At 40.1% G+C, this 17,634-nt stretch overlaps 1 protein-coding gene across 3 annotated transcripts in view; it reads left to right on the top strand.

Moving 5' to 3' along the window:
• bcas3 (BCAS3 microtubule associated cell migration factor) overlaps positions 1–17,634 on the top strand; it is a 365,279-nt gene that overhangs the window by 15,001 nt on the left and 332,644 nt on the right. For all 3 annotated transcript variants that reach the window (XM_087841488.1, XM_087841496.1, XM_087841502.1), the window contains exon 7: positions 2,902–2,974. In XM_087841488.1, coding sequence (XP_087697614.1) covers positions 2,902–2,974 — 73 coding nt within the window. The remainder of the gene's footprint in view (positions 1–2,901; positions 2,975–17,634) is intronic.

The following is a 17,634-nucleotide window of genomic DNA, read 5'->3' as shown; positions in this document are numbered from 1 at the left end:
AGATTTTTTTTTAACAGTAAATGTCTCTTCTGAAACCACACAGGGATGTGGAGGAAGTTCATTTAAACATTTTTCCTTTGCAAGTCTTCTGAAGTGTCTTTTCAGCATAATTCGGAAATGTCTGTCCTGGAAAAGAAACTCTGGTTAACTTGATTTCAGCATCCAAGGTCAACACTTAAAATTAAATTTCGGATGGCCTATTGTAATGCAGTTTTGGGTTGTGGGCATTTTAAGTGGTGCTATATCATTAAAATTAAAGAGTGCTCCTTGGTTCCTCATCCTAATGTTGTCGTAAATCTACGATTACTGTTAGCCCGCTCTCAGTCAGTAGTCCATATTACTAGTAATGCAGGCATTGGTGTCCTTTTGTCATGAAGAGTTTAGCCAATCAAAGGGTATCCCAAGTGCATTTTGATCAAATTTGAGTTTTGTATTTGCGTCAGTATTATAATGTGACAAGGATGATTGCTACAAAATGATGCCACAGGAAATCTTCTTTTAGCAAACATTGCAAAAGAATCATTGTTCATTATTAATGATGATTTTTGGATACCTTCAGAAAAATGAGTGAATATTATTAAAAAAAAAAAAAAAAGGAAGTAGAAAGAAAAACATTTTCGTCCACTAATCCAATTCAGAGTCTTGAGCTGGAGCCTGACATGGGCCACAGGCGTGGTGCGCCCTGAACAGGTTGCCAGTTTGTTGCAGGGCAACAATAGAAAGCTCATAGTGCTTAATGTAAAAGCTGAGATCACACAGACCACAGTGGCTGCTTCAACCTGAGATGAACTTTAAATACAGCAAGGAAACCACATAGAAACTGCAGTCTGGCATCTGAGGCTAACACTCTGTAGCTTCACCAAGTGACGTGTGAAATGCTTCCATATCCACCACCTGGATGCATGCACATGCATAATTAGTGCGTTGTAGTGTAAATTCCTCAAGGACAAAAAGACTGACTGGCACCTGCATAGACCCCCTCTCTTACTATCTGATAGGGAGATTTCCATCACTCACCCTAAAGTTGACTCGCAGATTTGGAAAGTGTAATAGAGGCTTTCAGAAGCAGCATTTTGTCATTTACATTACTCACAATTTGCTTTTATGAGTATGTAGCGTGGTCCAAATGAAAATTACAATGCAGGAGGAAAATGAGAATCTTTGTGAATCAGTATATTTAACAGTACTTTCAGATTCATTTCTTTTTGGAAGGAAAAATTTCCCGTGATGTTCTGTGAATGCACGTTTGATCTGCTTACCTAATGCTGTTTTATATGAACTGAATTACAAACAACGTTAAAGCATTTCATTTGTAATGTAAGTGAAATAGTCCCAGTAATGACAAACAAATGTGGCACTGGTTCCACTGGAAGGTTGCACCATGACATATTCTCAAAGTCATGGCGCAAATGGTCGACTTGTTCCACTGATGAGACTCTTTACAGGCGTGACGTTTAAATTTAATCCCTGCAGGTGTCGATCGGTTCTGTGAAAGATGGTTTGTGGCTTTTTTTTTGTCGGTGAGAAAATCGTCTTTGTGTTCGCCGTCTATGTTGCAGTCTTTTGGCAGATTTCAACAACACACAATGGCAGCTTTTGAGGAGTGCTGGAAGTGGATAAAAGCAAACCACAGTAATAAGAAGCAGCAGATAGCCCCGACACATGAGGGGAGTAATTCTCTCAGCAGAAAATAAATATGAATTGTACCACTGCAGGGAAGGACACTGATTGTAATCTGTTAGGGTGCAAACAGTGTTGTACTGTGGCGAGCCATTAAAAGGCCAATTGTCTGGGATATGAGGCTGTGGGTGGGTGGACTCGTAAAGCCCTGAAAATAGGTGTTGATTATAATAAGGCAAGGTTCCTCCTTCCTGGAATAGAGAAGGAAAAGCTGGTTTTCCAAAGGAAGTAAACGCGTTTATCCACATCTCGTTTACAAGCTGTGATCTTTTGTTGTTTTGGAAAATGAAGCAATGACTTCTCTGTCTGAAAACAAATGAGCATTGAGGAGATACTTTGTGAATGCTCTCTGGTCTTCATGGTAGAGGAAATGCCATGCAGTTTAATATGTAGCCTGATGTTTCGGGCGATGTCATAGTATTATTTAAACATACACTTACTTGTTTCTGCTACTATTCATTGCAATAATCAAATCAAAGTTGCTCTATGCATCTTCCCAGAATGTTTTATTTTTTTTGGTTAAATGTGCCATTCACCAAGTCTCCAAGGAGCATATTTATGTTCCGGCTCAATATCTCGACTGATGACAGAAACATGAAAGGAGAGAAGGATCCTGTTGGTAGTGTTAAAGGCTGGTACAGAAGGCACATTTGCTCTCATGCCATACCACAGGAACTTGGGCTGATTACTGTCAACCCTCAAATTACAGTCCTCTAAAGGGTAACATCTTCTTCAGTCTAAGCACCCCCATCCACTCGGTCCCCTTATCCTTTGCCAAACTTCAAAAATGAGACAATTAGGGAAAATATGGGATCAGAAATACTTAATGCAGCATGAGTTCTCTTCATTTTTCACATGCCCACTGGACTTTGCATTTTTAATAAGATTTCTCCATCATTTTTGAGTTTTGTTAACTGTTAAATTTACAGTAGAAAATCAGTAGGAACTAGCAAACAAAGTCTTTAAATTAAGTGATTCCATGTTTTGGATGGGAGAAAAAAAATCTCCATTTATCAAAAAATATTTTGCAACCATAATTGGATTATGGGGCAACCATAGTAATGTAATCAGCACGTTTCCTGCCATGGTAATAGCCTGCCTGCTGTATGAGGGTGGGGAGTGCTCGAGCCCTCACATGTTTGTAAAGAATGTCTCTCTTTGTTGTGTGCAGATTCTGCTGTTTCTCATCTGGCTCTTCCTCTGACTCCTCTTCCTCCTCAGGTCCTGTAAAGCTGGACAGTTTTGCTGACAAGAGGCCCCTCCTTGGGGTCTGCAAGAGCACGGGGTCCTCTGGGTGAGTTCAGGCTTCGTTTTAAGACTGACATCACTTCCTGTCGGTCACCCATAAACTGCAATGCAGAATAGTGACTTTGCTTCCCCTCTGTTTATAAGTGATGAATTATAGATTCACATCTTTCTGCTATAATGTTGTGCTGACAGCTTAACTAGTGGAGGGGCAAAAAATGATGTCGTCTTAAACTTAAAGACTAGATGCCCGTTAAGCTCTGTCTTTGCTTAGTAAAGACAGGCATCTACTTTCTAATTAAAAGTGCTCTTACTGGAAAGTGAGAAACAAAAGCAGCCTGTGTCTCGTGGGATTTAGCCGTCCTTTCTTTAAAACCTGCCAATAGTGTTTTACTTTCGGTGACGTTATGAAGGACAACAAATGCTCCATCTGAAAGTCATTTTTAAAAATAAGAGGCATCAAAGGACACCCAACATTTTGTTACGAACCCTTCACATGCAACTTGAGGTGAGCCACCCATGTGGGCTTAGTGACTATTAGTGGCAGTGTGGCTGGAATGCGAGCGGTACCTGAATGCCCCACAGGCTGGAGAAGGGTGATGGAGCAGATGTGCAGAAGCCTGGGATTGTTAGGGTTAGGCCTGGGAATGTCATGTCTTTGTTTAGTGCAAGAAAACTTACTTCAAAAGTGACAGACCCCGAGGCATCTTGCACTCCCTTCTCTATACCCAGTTCGTGCCCTCCCTTCTTCCCCCCCTCTTCCACTTACTTATGCTGCTCTTCCAGAGCAACACAAAATTTAACTCAATATATCCTCCCCAGGAAATGAAATAAGGAAGTCTGTCTTCAGCTGGGTCTTGATGGAGACCACCTTCTTGATGTTTTCCAGGAACCGCCGCCACTGTCTCTCTGACGCCATTGCCATTGCTTCTGCTTTTCCTATGTCCTCACTGACACTGAGACAGGCAGCGTTTTGACGGTTTGGCAAATCACCCAGGCGTCGTTCAACACTAATGCTGAAAACATGTACTGTGTTGAAAAGCAGAAACCCTGACCTCTGGCTGAATGGCGCAGCCTGGTCCTTCCCTCTGCAGAAGTGCTCGGTAAATAACACTTTGGTCAAAGACGAGAAGGAAAAAAGCTTCCGGGTGCGGCGCTGTACTTTCCATCGGGCCTGTTCATAAACTTACTAAGGTCCTCGCACAATTTTTAGCATATAATCATTTTGAAATAACAGCTTTTGTTAACCACCAAAAAGGATGCCGTCCTGACACTTAAATGGAAAACAGATTGGACTCTTGGCTGCTAGAGCAGTGCTGGTTTAGAAGTCGGTTCAGTCAGCTCTAGGCTTAGATTACAAGATTTGCAAATTAAAGGAAAACCAGAGAAGGGAAAAAGCATGTGTGCTAAAGCGCTGTACTTGTGGATTTCCAGCCAGGCACACTCAACATAATTTTATCAATGGAAAGGATTATATGTAAAGTCCAAACAATGTAAGGATCCAGTGATTTTCTTGACAGTAAAGCTACATATGCGTCCCTTTCACTCTGTACCAGTGCCAGAGGGCTTTAGGAATTAGTAAAGACTGCTGGTGCCCTTGCAGACCTTGGTGTGTACGTCTGCTCACATTTCTGGAAAAGATTTAAGTTTCCTTCCCTTTCTAGCTGTTGTTATTATTTTCAGTCGTTTTAATTACATCCACAGGTATTAGTATTCTCAAAGTGATTCTCGGTGAAATTTTATGGGAAAGACCGAGGCGACTTAACTGTTTGCGGGTGTTTGAGCGCACACATATCTTGGGCAAAAGTTCAGTGATGAATAAGTGTGCTTTGTTCTCTGGAGTGACATTTCCAACCTCCGTCTACCCCCTCACAACATCTCCACATGCCGAGAGGATGTGGTCCCCTCAATATAGACTTCTTTCACCATCAGAATTAATACTGCGCGGGCTATTTCTAGACTCTAGTTAATACACATGGATGAACAGTCACTACTGAGGCCGTGGACAGACTTTTTTGAAGGGTTGTACAGTATGTCAAACAGTAATCAGTGTTCTACATCCTGAATTTTATTATATTGTTTTTTAAAAAGAGCGCCAATTTCAAAAGGCGGATGCATTGCGCCACTGCTCGCTCCTCTTGTGCGTCACCGCTGATTGTTTTTCTTCTAAAAAAAAAGCTACACACTAGGCTGTGTAGGTTATTTATTTATATTACAAATAAGTATTTTTATGTGTTGCTGATGGGGCTGAAAATGTCTGGTAGTGATGTTAGAACAACAGAATCATCAGTTCACTTTAAATCTATAATTGTCAGTTGACAGCTAAGTTGATCGAGAGATATTTTTTTTTAATTCTTTTGTTTTTTAAATCTATAAAATGGTGTATTTTGTTTTTACTTGATATACAAAAATTAAACATGATAATAATACTTGGACAATAAATGCATTAGTACCTAGAGGCATGACATAGTGCCATTATAGATGTGTCCATGTGTCGTATACATCGCATGCTTACGCCTTTGAAGGACAGATGGTTAAAAGCTTTCCTACCAAAAAGCCCTTAAATGGCGGGTGAGGTAATCGAAGGAACAACAGTGAGCAGTGAGTCTGTGTATCACACGTGGTTATTAAAAGTCATTCAAAGTTGTTGTTTTTTTAAAAATTGATGTTATTGTTATTGGTTACAGCTTAATTAGCCAACAGAAGCACTTAGTTAGGGGCTTGGAAAAAAAATCATGGTCTGTTTTAGAAGTGACCTTTTCATGACATTAGCCACATGTCCATTTTTATGGTTACCAAGGCAACATTTTCCTCATCTAATATGATCGGTTGATCACATTAGTCTGCTGTTCAGAGACAACGTGCACAACACACATGACCCTAAGTAGTCACCTTCAGTGGCGGTCCTAGCCTGTTTGGTGCCCTGGGCGAACACTCCCTCTGCCCCCCCCCCCCCCCCCCCCCCCCCCCTCTCGGTATCTTTTGCTCGTTTCTCCTCCTCTTCTTTTCTCTTTTTTCTAAACTGAGCACCTGATGGCTTTGACCTTTTCTTGTCCATCTTCCATTGGTTTTAATTTTGCACTCCAGTATGAACACAAATCCACCAACTCGAGGATCACCACAACATAACCTAACACACCTACACCTTAGTTCACAGATTCACTTTGTCTAAGGTTTATTTCTGGGATTTTGCACAACCCAGGATTCAAATCATGAATACATAATGGGCTTGGATTTACAACATTATGAATGAAATGTGCTCTATTTGGAAGCAGCCAGCCCCTCCCCTGTTGACGGGTTGTGTGTGAAATGTTAAATCATCAAACTGTAAATTATAAATGTTAAATTGTTATTGATCCTTTTACCCCGAGTCCTAAAGTTATTTTTATTTTCTTACTCTTCTTATATTTATTGTTTGTTTACTTGCACTGCTGTAACTGGAGCCTCGTCGTCTCGTCTCTCTATATACTGGACTGTATGTAGCGGAGATGACAATAAAGTTTACTTTGACTTCAGCAGCGAGCAGGAGCACCGAGGGCTCGCGCTCACTTTTTGCATATAGAATTTCGAAAAAACATCTGTGCAAATTTTGTCTGTATCATGTCTGGTGTTTTTGTGTTTGTTGGTTTGTTTTTATTTTCTTTTATTTTGCGAGTTGGTTATTAGACGCTGCTCCAGCCAGCCAGAGAATCCCCCGCCGCCCCGCCCTCTCCTCCCTGTGCCGCAAGCAGCAGGCGCACCTCGCAAACAGAGGGCGCCCTTACTCCCAGCAAATGGGCGATAGAAAACCGATCGGTGCCCATGTCATCTCCAAAATGCGCTGGCTGACGTCAGGGCACCATGAGAACAAGCTATTTTTTTTATTTTTTATTTTTTGCCGCCCCGGGCAACCGCCTGTGTCGCCCGTATCAAAAACCGCTACTGGTCACCTTCATAAATATGGCTCCTTTTAACCCTATTTAAGTGATTGACCAGTGTTTCTTGTTGAGATCGGGCAAGCAAATAAGCCATGCTTCTACAATAAATGTGAAAAACACATTGACGAATGCATATAGTTTTCATCTTTAAATGTTGAGGCATCAAACTATGCAAATTATCGGTGCAAGCTGATGTGCTTTGATTTCAGTTTCTACTACCTAACTCTAATTTCCCATGAGTCATAAGGTGCTGTTTCGTGGTGTAGTGTTACTTTACAAACAAACCTGAAAAGCTACACAGAGGGTTGGGTGAAGCTTGCCTCCTCCCACCACTCACACTGACAGTAAGTGCCATGCAAAATCCAAAGTAAATGTACAGCAAACACAATTTCATCCTCCTGCACATTTGCATTTAATCTGCTTTAAATCCTTTAGTGAAATATCACAGGTTATTAACTACATGGTTGGAGGCAACAAATTCCACTTAGCCCACACAAACACTTTTGATGGCAAAAGCCCATTGAAGCACTAAGCACTAAGTGTTTCAGTGCATTTTCATGACAGGTTTTGCTCCGTGCACCGGATGTATCCTTTTGCTAAAGTGTATTAAATGGAAATCGTGAAGCATTTGTATAAAACAAGCCACCAGATTAAGGGATTTGGAGAAGTGATGCTTTTTATCCACCATGAGGTTATGGTATTCTTCACTGTCACACCATGACCATGCGCACAAACATGTGCTGTCCAATCTTAGCTGGAGGGTGGATGCTGCCGTGAACGTATTTAATTTGTCCTGCATCAAAATTGCGGTAAAGCTGTATCAATTGTGTTGAAGATGATCGGAGTATTTAGACACCGCGTCAGCCCAGAGGACAATCCACAGTCCTCCTTTTGCCCTGGCTGGCAAAATTTGCCTTCAATTTGTGGAAAGGAATGTCATGTTCTCCACTGAGAAAACCATTTTGATCAAATTGTTCCCTGACACTTTTGTCATGCTCCTGCGTGGAAATGAGAGTAGCTGTAATCTGCTCTTTCACTTCCCCTTTTTCGTTGCCCCACATGTGGACACACATACGTACTTGTGCAGTGCATAGGCAGAGCTCAGGGGCTCAGGCTTCGCCGTGGAACGTTTATTTTGACTTCCACGTCTGCTTTATGTCTGTCGAAAATGTGTTCTGCCTCGCCAGTTTTCCTCCTTCAAATAGGAAGTCATATTATACTCAGTAGTACTGGAAGTGGTGCATATAAACACAGCCGACAGGCTGAATGATTAGTAATGACTTTTCAAACTTTTACCACAGCTTCATTCTTTAAGCCAGGCCCCTGTGGTCAAAGCAATTAATATTTTATTTTACTAAAGTTTAAACTTTTCCTTTCCTCTAGTTTGAAGTATATTGCAATACTATTGTAATTTTCTCCAGATGTTAACTGTTAAGTAACATCCACTGTTGGAGGGCTCGCTATCAGTCTTAGATTAAGGCTTAACTGGGCAAAAATAATCAGATGCCTTTTTATGGCTGTAAGTAAAAACTTTTATGAAGTTGGGGAAGTCTCATCTCTACCGATATTTAGAAGAGGTCCAAAAATGACTTTACTTTGAAGCTTCCCTGAGATGTTGGAGGAGACATACTTTCTGATTACTTTCCGATTAGAAGATAACAAAAATTGCATCCATGATAAACATGGATGCAATTTTTGCCTGCTTAAAATATACTAATAACGACTGAGTGGCATAATCTCTCCACCTTCAGCCATCTTCTAGATTACTTAAATTTTGTACAGATATTTATGAATCCAATGACTTGGCTATGATTCCCTTTCCTGTACTACTTTTGGTAAGTGGGCATTGCACCAGCCACTATTACATCCCAATTGTGATGCATTTATATGCCTCCAGCAGCTCATTGTCACTCCCTTAACAGGAGTCCTGTGCCTTTATGACTAATGGGGCACACAGGCTTTTCTATTGGTCTATTGATTGCAGAACAACAAAGATTTAAAAGTTAATTATTACTTTTTGAGTTATTGCACTAAATATATTTTACTAAATGCTAGCAAGTCATTTTGTCTTTAGAGCTGATGAAATAGTCATGAAAAGTTTTGCTCTGAAAAATATAAAAGTTGAACACTGGCCTCAAGCCTAAGTTGATACGTCACATTTCTTATATAGCTTTAAGATGTCAAAGCAGAAGAAAGAACTGCTGTATGACCAGATGTTTCTTGTGTCAAGTGCTTCCACTTAACATAGACAGAAAATTGGCACATGAGGTTAAAATGGGATCTAATGCAAGCCATGGTTTGGGTAATGAATATTAATACCCACTTCACTGCTGTCAAAGAAAGAATAAGCTGAATTTATTGGGTGCATATACATAAATCTCATGTTGATTTTTTCCCCCATTGTTGTGCTTTTAATGTTACACATCTTTGAGTCACAAACTTGTAGTTTTTTTTAATGTTTTGTAGCTAGTATAGTCAGATTTAATGGGTTTGTTATCTATTTAGCTGCACTTTTCACTCTAATGCAGTATGCTTTAACACATAAACACTAACAATGAGTAAAAGCCTGTACATGAATACACATGGACAAACACAGGGTAGTTTGTTTTCAAAATGCTGGCAATTATTCTTATTATTATGTGAAGTATTAAATAGTGGAGGAAATGTATTTCTGGCAGACATGGAGCTGTGGTTGAACTTTTTACCCTAATTACTTTCCTGCTAATGCCTCCAGCCTGCCGGAATCACTGTGGCTCCCCCCGGCCCCCAGTAGGCTCTGATGTGGCGAGTATTTGTGTGTGGAGAAGGGGAGCTCTGGGTTTCAGCAGAGAGCCAATAAGAATCATAAGAGAAAACAAATAAGGAGGAGTAGAGAAAAAACGTTGCGCTGCAGTTTTTCTTTTCTTTCCCTTTGATTTCATAAATATAGAATTTTACATAAACTTATCATGGGGACAAATGTCATGGTAGTTTGAGAGTTTTAATGATTTCTTTGAACTGTTAGAATTATTGTATGTATTGTTAATTTCTTTAGCTCCATACAGGGTCATAAGTATACATACAGGCTCAAATATATATACATATACACCCAATAACATTTAGTTAAGTGTCCTTTATCAAGTATGCTTTTGGTAGCCATTGACAAATTGTGTAATTCTAGTGGGTTATTTGACCACTCTTTTTGCCAGAATTGGTAGAGCTCATTGGACTGGTTGGGAACTGGTTTGGGAACGTCATTCCAGAAGCTTAGCGTTAGCCTGCTTTACCCCTTTAAAGACCAGTTTTGATGTGTTTTTGGAATCATTCTCACGTTGGACCACCCAGTTGTATGGTTTAAGCCATCAAGCTGTTGATTTGAAGTGAAATTAAGGAATTTGGAGGCAGTCCTCTTGCAGTGTACCAGTACCACTGGCAAAGCAGCATAATGCTACCACCACCATGCTGGACAGTTGGTACTATGTTCTTCTGTTTGAAGCGTCACCTTCACCTCTTGTCATTGTGGCCAGATGGGTCAATCTTTGTCTTCTCTGTAAATAAAATGACCTTTCCAGAAGGCATTTGGCTCGGCCATATGGGCAGCTGCAATTTTCAGTTGAGCTTTAAGGTGTTGATTTTCTTCTGTCTTGGTCAAGTAAAACTCACTTTGGACTCTTTGGAAAGAGAAAAACTACAAAAACGGAAACTGCAAGTCGTAATCATCCATGATCTTGATCATTTACGAGAATAAGCTTTGGCCTTGTCAAATTAAAAGACACTGTGGAACCTTCAGCATGAATAATTAAAAGTTTTAAGTGTATGTATATGTTTGAGCCGGTATGTGTACTTGACCATGTGTAAATGAGAGAAAATCCTAAATAAATTCAAATTGTGCACCCATTTCTTTTTTTAAAAAAGTCATATTTAAAGTCATAAACTTCTGACTACAACTGTAAATGGGGTGCGTATGCAGGTGGAGGCTAGTGCAAGTCCTATGCTAGTCCAAGATTTTGGTTGCGATACAATAGGCCAAAAATATTTTATATTGTTTTCCAAATTTTTTGTGAACTAGAACATTCGAGGCTGTTCCTACACCACCACTACTCTCTGAATAGTGGAAAATACAAATAATTAAAAAAAACATATTTAAGTGTTTGTTTCTTGTAATTTAAAATAATTTTTTGCACATTTGATAATATCTCATTTAAATATCTGTACATCAAATGACATGTCTTAGTCGTGCTAGCTTAAAAACATGACATATGTGAGACTAGGAAAAATCAGTGATTGCCCAGTGATTACATAAAATCTTTTCCCATTTGATAATTGATTACAAGTAGTCACCCAAAGGCTGAGTGTACGACACCCTCTGCTTGACCACTTTGGATGACAACACAATTGTGCAGGTCGACTGGTGGCGGGACTGGTTGGTCTCCAACCAGTCGCGGTCTGACTGGGACAATTAGAGAGACTGCTATTTAATAGCGTGTTCTGATTTATGTAGTAATCAAAAATGGAATCAAAAACTTCCTCTGTAGAAATCTGTATTTCTGTGTCACCAATGAGCCGCACTTTGTCCAGTGTTCAGATTATGCTACTGGAAGTGTATGCAAAAGAGTCCTTATTTAGGACAAAAATACATCTTTGGCATATTTAAATGCATCGTTCATGAAAGCTTGTAATGCAAACAGTAATTTTTTTAATAGAAGCAAACAGCTGGACATTTTTTAAAAGATATCTAAATTAAAATTCATCCAAATTTACCTGTAATTCTTTTCCTTTACAACAATAGCAGTGGAAACTGTAGCTTCTAAGAGAGTTTATTGTCAAGAACACTTTTCTATCCTGCCTAGAATAAACGTCTGAGGAGAACTTGTTCAGTGTTGGCATAAACTGCTGTCTGTTGGCCATGCTGATCCTAAATTTCTGGTTTTAATATTGAAAAGTGAGATTACGATCTCAGAAGTTTTACAGTCTGCAGTTGGAGCATCAGAGTTCTTTCTTTCAGCAGAAGCAGACTCAGCTTCCCAAACCGAGCTTGTATTTGTGTAGCATTTCCACACTATGTAATTGTCGTCTATATTTGGGGAGCTTGTAAAACTTTGCAGCAGTAGGAAATGCGGTGAAGTCCCTTCCTTGTAAATTAATTTATTTGCCGTCTTTTTAATTCCCTCTATGGCTTCCATCTTATGCTTTCTACAGTCACATGAAATCTTGTGGTTTGGATCTCCCGGTTTAAGTTCACATTCATGGAAAGATGTGTGCAGATCCCCTCAAACAGAGGAAAAGTGACAGACGTCAGTATGTTTAATCCAGGAGGAAGTAATGACACAATAATAAGACACGTGCCATCCATAATAGCCCCTAATGACCGTTGTAAATCGTTGTGTATCTAAAATTAAAATGCACGCTTATAAATGTGGCACTGTGCAGAGTCGTAGAAGACAAAAATGACCCAAGCAGCCAGCATTTACTGTAAGACCATCTGAAATAGTTATGCATTCAGCAAGTCTGCCCTGTACTTGTTTTATGCCCACAGCAATTTAAACTCAGAAAATTCTGGACCGTCCCAAACTGACCGCAACTCAAGTCTTACAGTTTCTATGTGGTTGATATTCCTAGCCTACAGGTGCTGGTACTGTAGTTTCAATGGTGACACTATTTCTTTCAAAGAAGTTAAATTTCTTAAGGACTGAAATGCTATTTTAAATATACAATTTTAGCATCACTAGCGATTGGTTTCCTTTCATAGAAACATTGGTAAATTGGTTGCTGTGCCATCCTTCCCCAGACTCAAAGCCTTGGCGATCATGTCGACATTTTTGGTTTAACCTCCTAGGACCTGGCGTCCACATATGTGGACATCACATTTTGGGTTATTTAGACCAAAATACTCGATTTTGCTCTACAAGGGCCTGATATCCACTTACGAGGACATTATACTGCTACTGTTCTACCGAAATTTTAAATGAATATCCTCATATGTGGCTCTCATTTTTCTTAGAAGCAAAAATCAGGTTAAAAAAAAAAATCTGGTAATTCTTTGTTTTTACATTCATTGAGCCCCAATATGCCCAAATATCAAAGAGAAATCAAAAATGCATGCCGTGGGAGAGTTCGGGTCTTAGGAGGTTAAAATACCTCAGCGACTTTGCTGTGACATTAAATGTAGATGTTCCCAATGCTCCCCAGAGAACAAATACTGTTCGACTGTGTTCAACTTTTCACTCGGTTTCACAAGAAGGACACAGGGTGTCTGAGGCTGGCATTCTGATTGGAACATAAAAAGACTAAAGTTTGACACTCAAGTCAAGTCAAGGTCCTTTTTATGCCATCGTATCCCACAACAGACGGATTTAACAGAAGTGTAGTTTCTCTCTCTCTAACCATGTTCTGTTGTCATTTTGCCGTTTTCAAGTTCTGTATCTGACGAGCCCTTTACATTTTCTCCTTAATTTTTGGAGTAGCTTCTTGTCCTGTCACAGGAAGTAAATGAGCCAAGCCTCTTTTCCTCCATCTCCTTCATTTTATATCCTTTCAGACCCAAGGGCCAGTTTGAGTAATAGTAATTGACACATTGATCTAATAGGGCCATCATAATAGGCCTGTTACTGAGCTGGGCAATGGTGCTCGGCGTCACCTTAACATGTGCAAGGACTGACATCCCGCCATGATCCATAATGATAATTGTGATTTAGCCTTGCTTTCAACCTACGCCCCAGTGTCCCCGGCATCAGGAAATCTTATTACATCTGACCCCACATTGCCTCCATTAGAACTAGGTCATTTGTTAAAATACTGCAAAAGCAAAACAATTGAACCCTGTGCCATTTTGATTCTATAACAGTGGGTTATCATTGTCCCTTTGAATCAATTCCAGGGGCCCATTTTTCGGGATAGAGCTTTGAATTGGATTGATCGGACTCTGATAATGCTGAAATCAATGATGCAGCCGCCTGAAAGTAAATTATCGTTGAGCGAAATTTTTGGATTAATCTTAATGCCAGTATTCTTGATTGGTATTGGTCGCTGTACTTGCAGGGCGAGCACCATTGAAATGTTGACGGAGACGTTAACTGTCAGGATGGAAAAATGAAACGGGGATTCTTAGAAACTTTTTCCACGGCACATCTTCTATCTTCCTAAAGGGGCAGGAGCCACTGGAGGGACGAACACACTTGGATTAGCTGGGTTAGCATCCAGGCAGAAAAACACAGTCCACACTTAGTCTTGAGACAGTGTTTAACCCTTTAAAACCGGTCAGAGGGGGCACGCTCCGTTTTGCGTAACTATTTTTAAATCCCGGTAGCACTGCAACGACGTGAGCTAGCGCAATAATTTTTTTTGCATATGAAACCGGAGGAGTTGTACTTACATCTTATGCCATCAGCTTGACCTCGGTCACAGTTTCGATCCGATCCGATCAGCTGTTCGTAACACTTCCTACGTCCATCAGCACGAACTATCGCATGTCCGCCATGACCTGCCCGAAACCGGAAGTGGCGTCATTTTGCGGAAATGTCGTTTTTTACCATCAAGGCCTCGTGAGCCTATACTGGTGTTTTTAAAAGTTATGTTTGACTTTATGACTTTCTGTGTGGTTTCTGGGATGCTTAGGACTCATATTGCACTGCTGCAAATAGTTTATTTTGATGCATATGCTGCTTTTTTGCAAATTTGCATTATAATATTTATTTTCGTTTTTCCTGCAGTGTATAAAAATTGGTGTATTTCAAAAATAAAACTATGAAGACACTCAAAATAAATTTCCTGTGGTGGGAAACTATTTTGTGCAACTTTTTTGTATTTACAGTTTTGAGGGATAAGCCTCTTAAATTTCTCTAACTAGAAATATATGTTAAAAAAACAAAAACGATTTTCAATTTTTTTGTAGTTTATTGCACTTTTTTGCAATTTATGTAATTACTATGCACTTAATGCAGACATATTATTAAAATTTAGGCTGTAATGGTTGTATTGATGTATAGCAACTTGAAATGCTCCCAAAAATGGCTCCACAGCATGTAAACATATAATATAAGCTCTGGCGGACTTGGTTCTATGGTAGGTCTTAAAGGGTTAAAATCTAGGCTTAGGTTGTGACCCAACTTCTCACTTGGCGCCTTTGCTGTTTAGCTTGGGAAATATACAAAAGAACGTTAGTATGTACCTGTGTGTATAAATGTTTGTGCGTAAGCGTGTGTGGATGTGTAACACATAATGTTCCCTTAGAGTTTCACTCCTGTATCAGTCATCAAGATAGTTGCTGGGTATTGTTGCAGCAGTTATTTCATTTTGCATCTCTGGGTGTGTGTTCCTCCCTTTGTTTGTGTTAAGGGAAAAAAACGTGCATGTCAGATTTTAGTGCCTCTGATCTTACCTAACACATGTGCGTTTGCGAGAGTGTGCGTGCATGTGTGTGTTAGCAGCGAGTGGTGAAGTCGTGTTTGTGTCTGTGCTGTCCCAGCTGATGTTTAAACAGATGTTGACAGAGTGTTCCACAGGATTGTGTTCCTAAAACACCACTTATGAAATAGGAAAACTTTACTTATTCCTGTTACTGCTACTATCTGCTTCTTACTGCTTCTGCTACTTTTACAGCTATTACTAGTTGTAAAAGATTAAGTGGATTAAGTGAAGCACCGTGGATACTTTCTGGGTGCACTGTATAACATAAAAAGAAGCTAAAGGCTAGACAAGTTTGTGAAAACATCATCTACATCTTTAATCTCTGCAGCACTCCAGCTTGTCATAATGAACACGTTGTTGAGATTCTTCCATCTTTAACACATCTTCAACAAATATCAGTCTGCAGGATTTTTCAAGTTGAAATGATGACCCAGTAGTCATGAGACATGTGAAACACTGCACAAATACAGCGAGAGTGTACATAAGAACCATGGAAACCAGGGTGGAAGAAATGAGAGAAGAGGGGGGCTGAAGAGAAGGCTGTTTGGGGTAAAGACAAGTTGGGTGCTCTATCACCAGGTCCATTAAGCACTTCCTGCATTGGAAAACGTGGTATGGATTCAGAGTGCCAAAAATGCGTCAGCCTTGTTTACTTAACTAAGACTAGAGTGATGAAGGTGTTGCTGCAGAAGAATCTAACAAAAAAATGCGGGATCAGTTCACACATAATAGACTGTTTGCTCAGATTTTGCCTTGATGCGTCTGCTCTGCCGTTCGGTAACAAGGTATGTTGGTCAATCAAATAAAGGCTGGGCATATTCCAAGGGCCTGTGCGTACAGAGACACGTTTGATTATACTTGCATTTGATTATTGAATCTTTTTATTGTAACACACCCACATCACTGCAGTTTCTGGGCACCAGTGAAAGACTATTACCATTATATTGTCTACATCTATTAGTCTTGGGAACATTGTTTCCTTACTTTTCATCCAACAAAAAGGATGTTAGGCTCACCTGCAGTTGAACTTGGTGCTGATAGGTTGGTGTTAGGATGCTAACGTCTAAACTGACGTGCTGGTTGCAGTGAACGTTAGGATGTTAGCATTGCTAGTCATTGCGAACATGTTGCGTGATTATTGGCTGTAGATTGTGTTGTTGTGATGCATCAACGCTCTCATGTGAGTAAAGGGTGATAACAAATTGAAAGCCCTTGCTGGCTGTGACCCACTAATTCTCATAAACGGGCACTTTAGAGGTATCACACTAGATCCTGTTTCTTATCTGTAAATAGCTTTTTTGGGGTCTCCTGATAATGTCATGTATGTTTTCCATGGTTTGCCTTTTGGTGTATTACACTGGGTTTATTTTGTGCGATAGTTTTGAATCAAAGTGACAGACAAGGAAGAAAAGCACTGGTGAAGACTGGCACAGCAGACGGACCTTGACACAGGAGGGTGTGCTGCTGGAATATTCAACGTGGCTGAGGTCATCTGTCTCCTGTAATGGATGAAGGTCTTTCCATAATGATGTCTTCATTTGAATAATGTCCAGATTTCCCTCGGTGGGAGTTGCTGTAACTTGGTAGTAGCTGTCTGCTGTTGAAGCCACTTCCTAATGGTGTCTTCCACTGGCTCTAGTCATCAGTAAAGGGATGTTATCGATCATGTCGACTCTCCTTCTTCACCTAACTTTCACAATGTTGATATAATCAGTGCTAGTGTGCAGCTGTTTTTAGGCTTCTCTGTAACATGTTTTTAATTGTTTTGGTTTTTTACTCCATTCAACAAAATTTGAAGTTTTATATCACATCGTTTCCCTTTAATCTGCCATGAAAGTCGTTGTTATATTTTAGAATCACTGCCTTTCATTTGTCCAAAAAGTATCCATGCTGAGACTGATGAGGTATGTATCTACACTTAGTATGCACGAGCAGACTAAATGGACTGTTGAAAGCACTTCGTCCTATGGCTCAAAAAACAAAGCTAACACTACAGTTCACCCCTGAATCCTCAGCCAACACGGCACCACAGGCCCTGCCAAGGTTGACAGAGAATGGAAGAGCAGTAGAGGCGTTCCTCGCAGAGACAGAGAGGGGGCACAAGGGACGGGGGGTAGTGGAGGGGAGTCTCTTGATTAAGATTTATGTCTAAATTTTCCTGTTCTAGCAGCCGTTGCCTGCTGTTGGATAAGCTCCCTTACACACCCCTCTTCTTTGCTGTGTTGATAGAAGGGCTTCTAGTAAATGTGTTTCATGACAAAGCCTTTTGCCCTTCATGTTACTCCCCTTTACTCTGGATTTCCCAGAAGGCGCAGGGCAGTGGGACATCGGGAAATCAAATAAATCTTTGTGCTTCAAGTTTGTTTTCATACATTAATGCACGTAATCACAAAGATTGTGTGATTGG

This window comes from Neolamprologus brichardi, chromosome 1 (genome assembly GCF_056152115.1).
Source record: "Neolamprologus brichardi isolate AB-2024 chromosome 1, ASM5615211v1, whole genome shotgun sequence".
NCBI classification, from domain to species: domain Eukaryota; kingdom Metazoa; phylum Chordata; class Actinopteri; order Cichliformes; family Cichlidae; genus Neolamprologus; species Neolamprologus brichardi.
The sequence above is the reverse complement of the archived record's forward strand: the minus strand, read 5'-3'. Positions and strand labels throughout refer to the sequence as shown.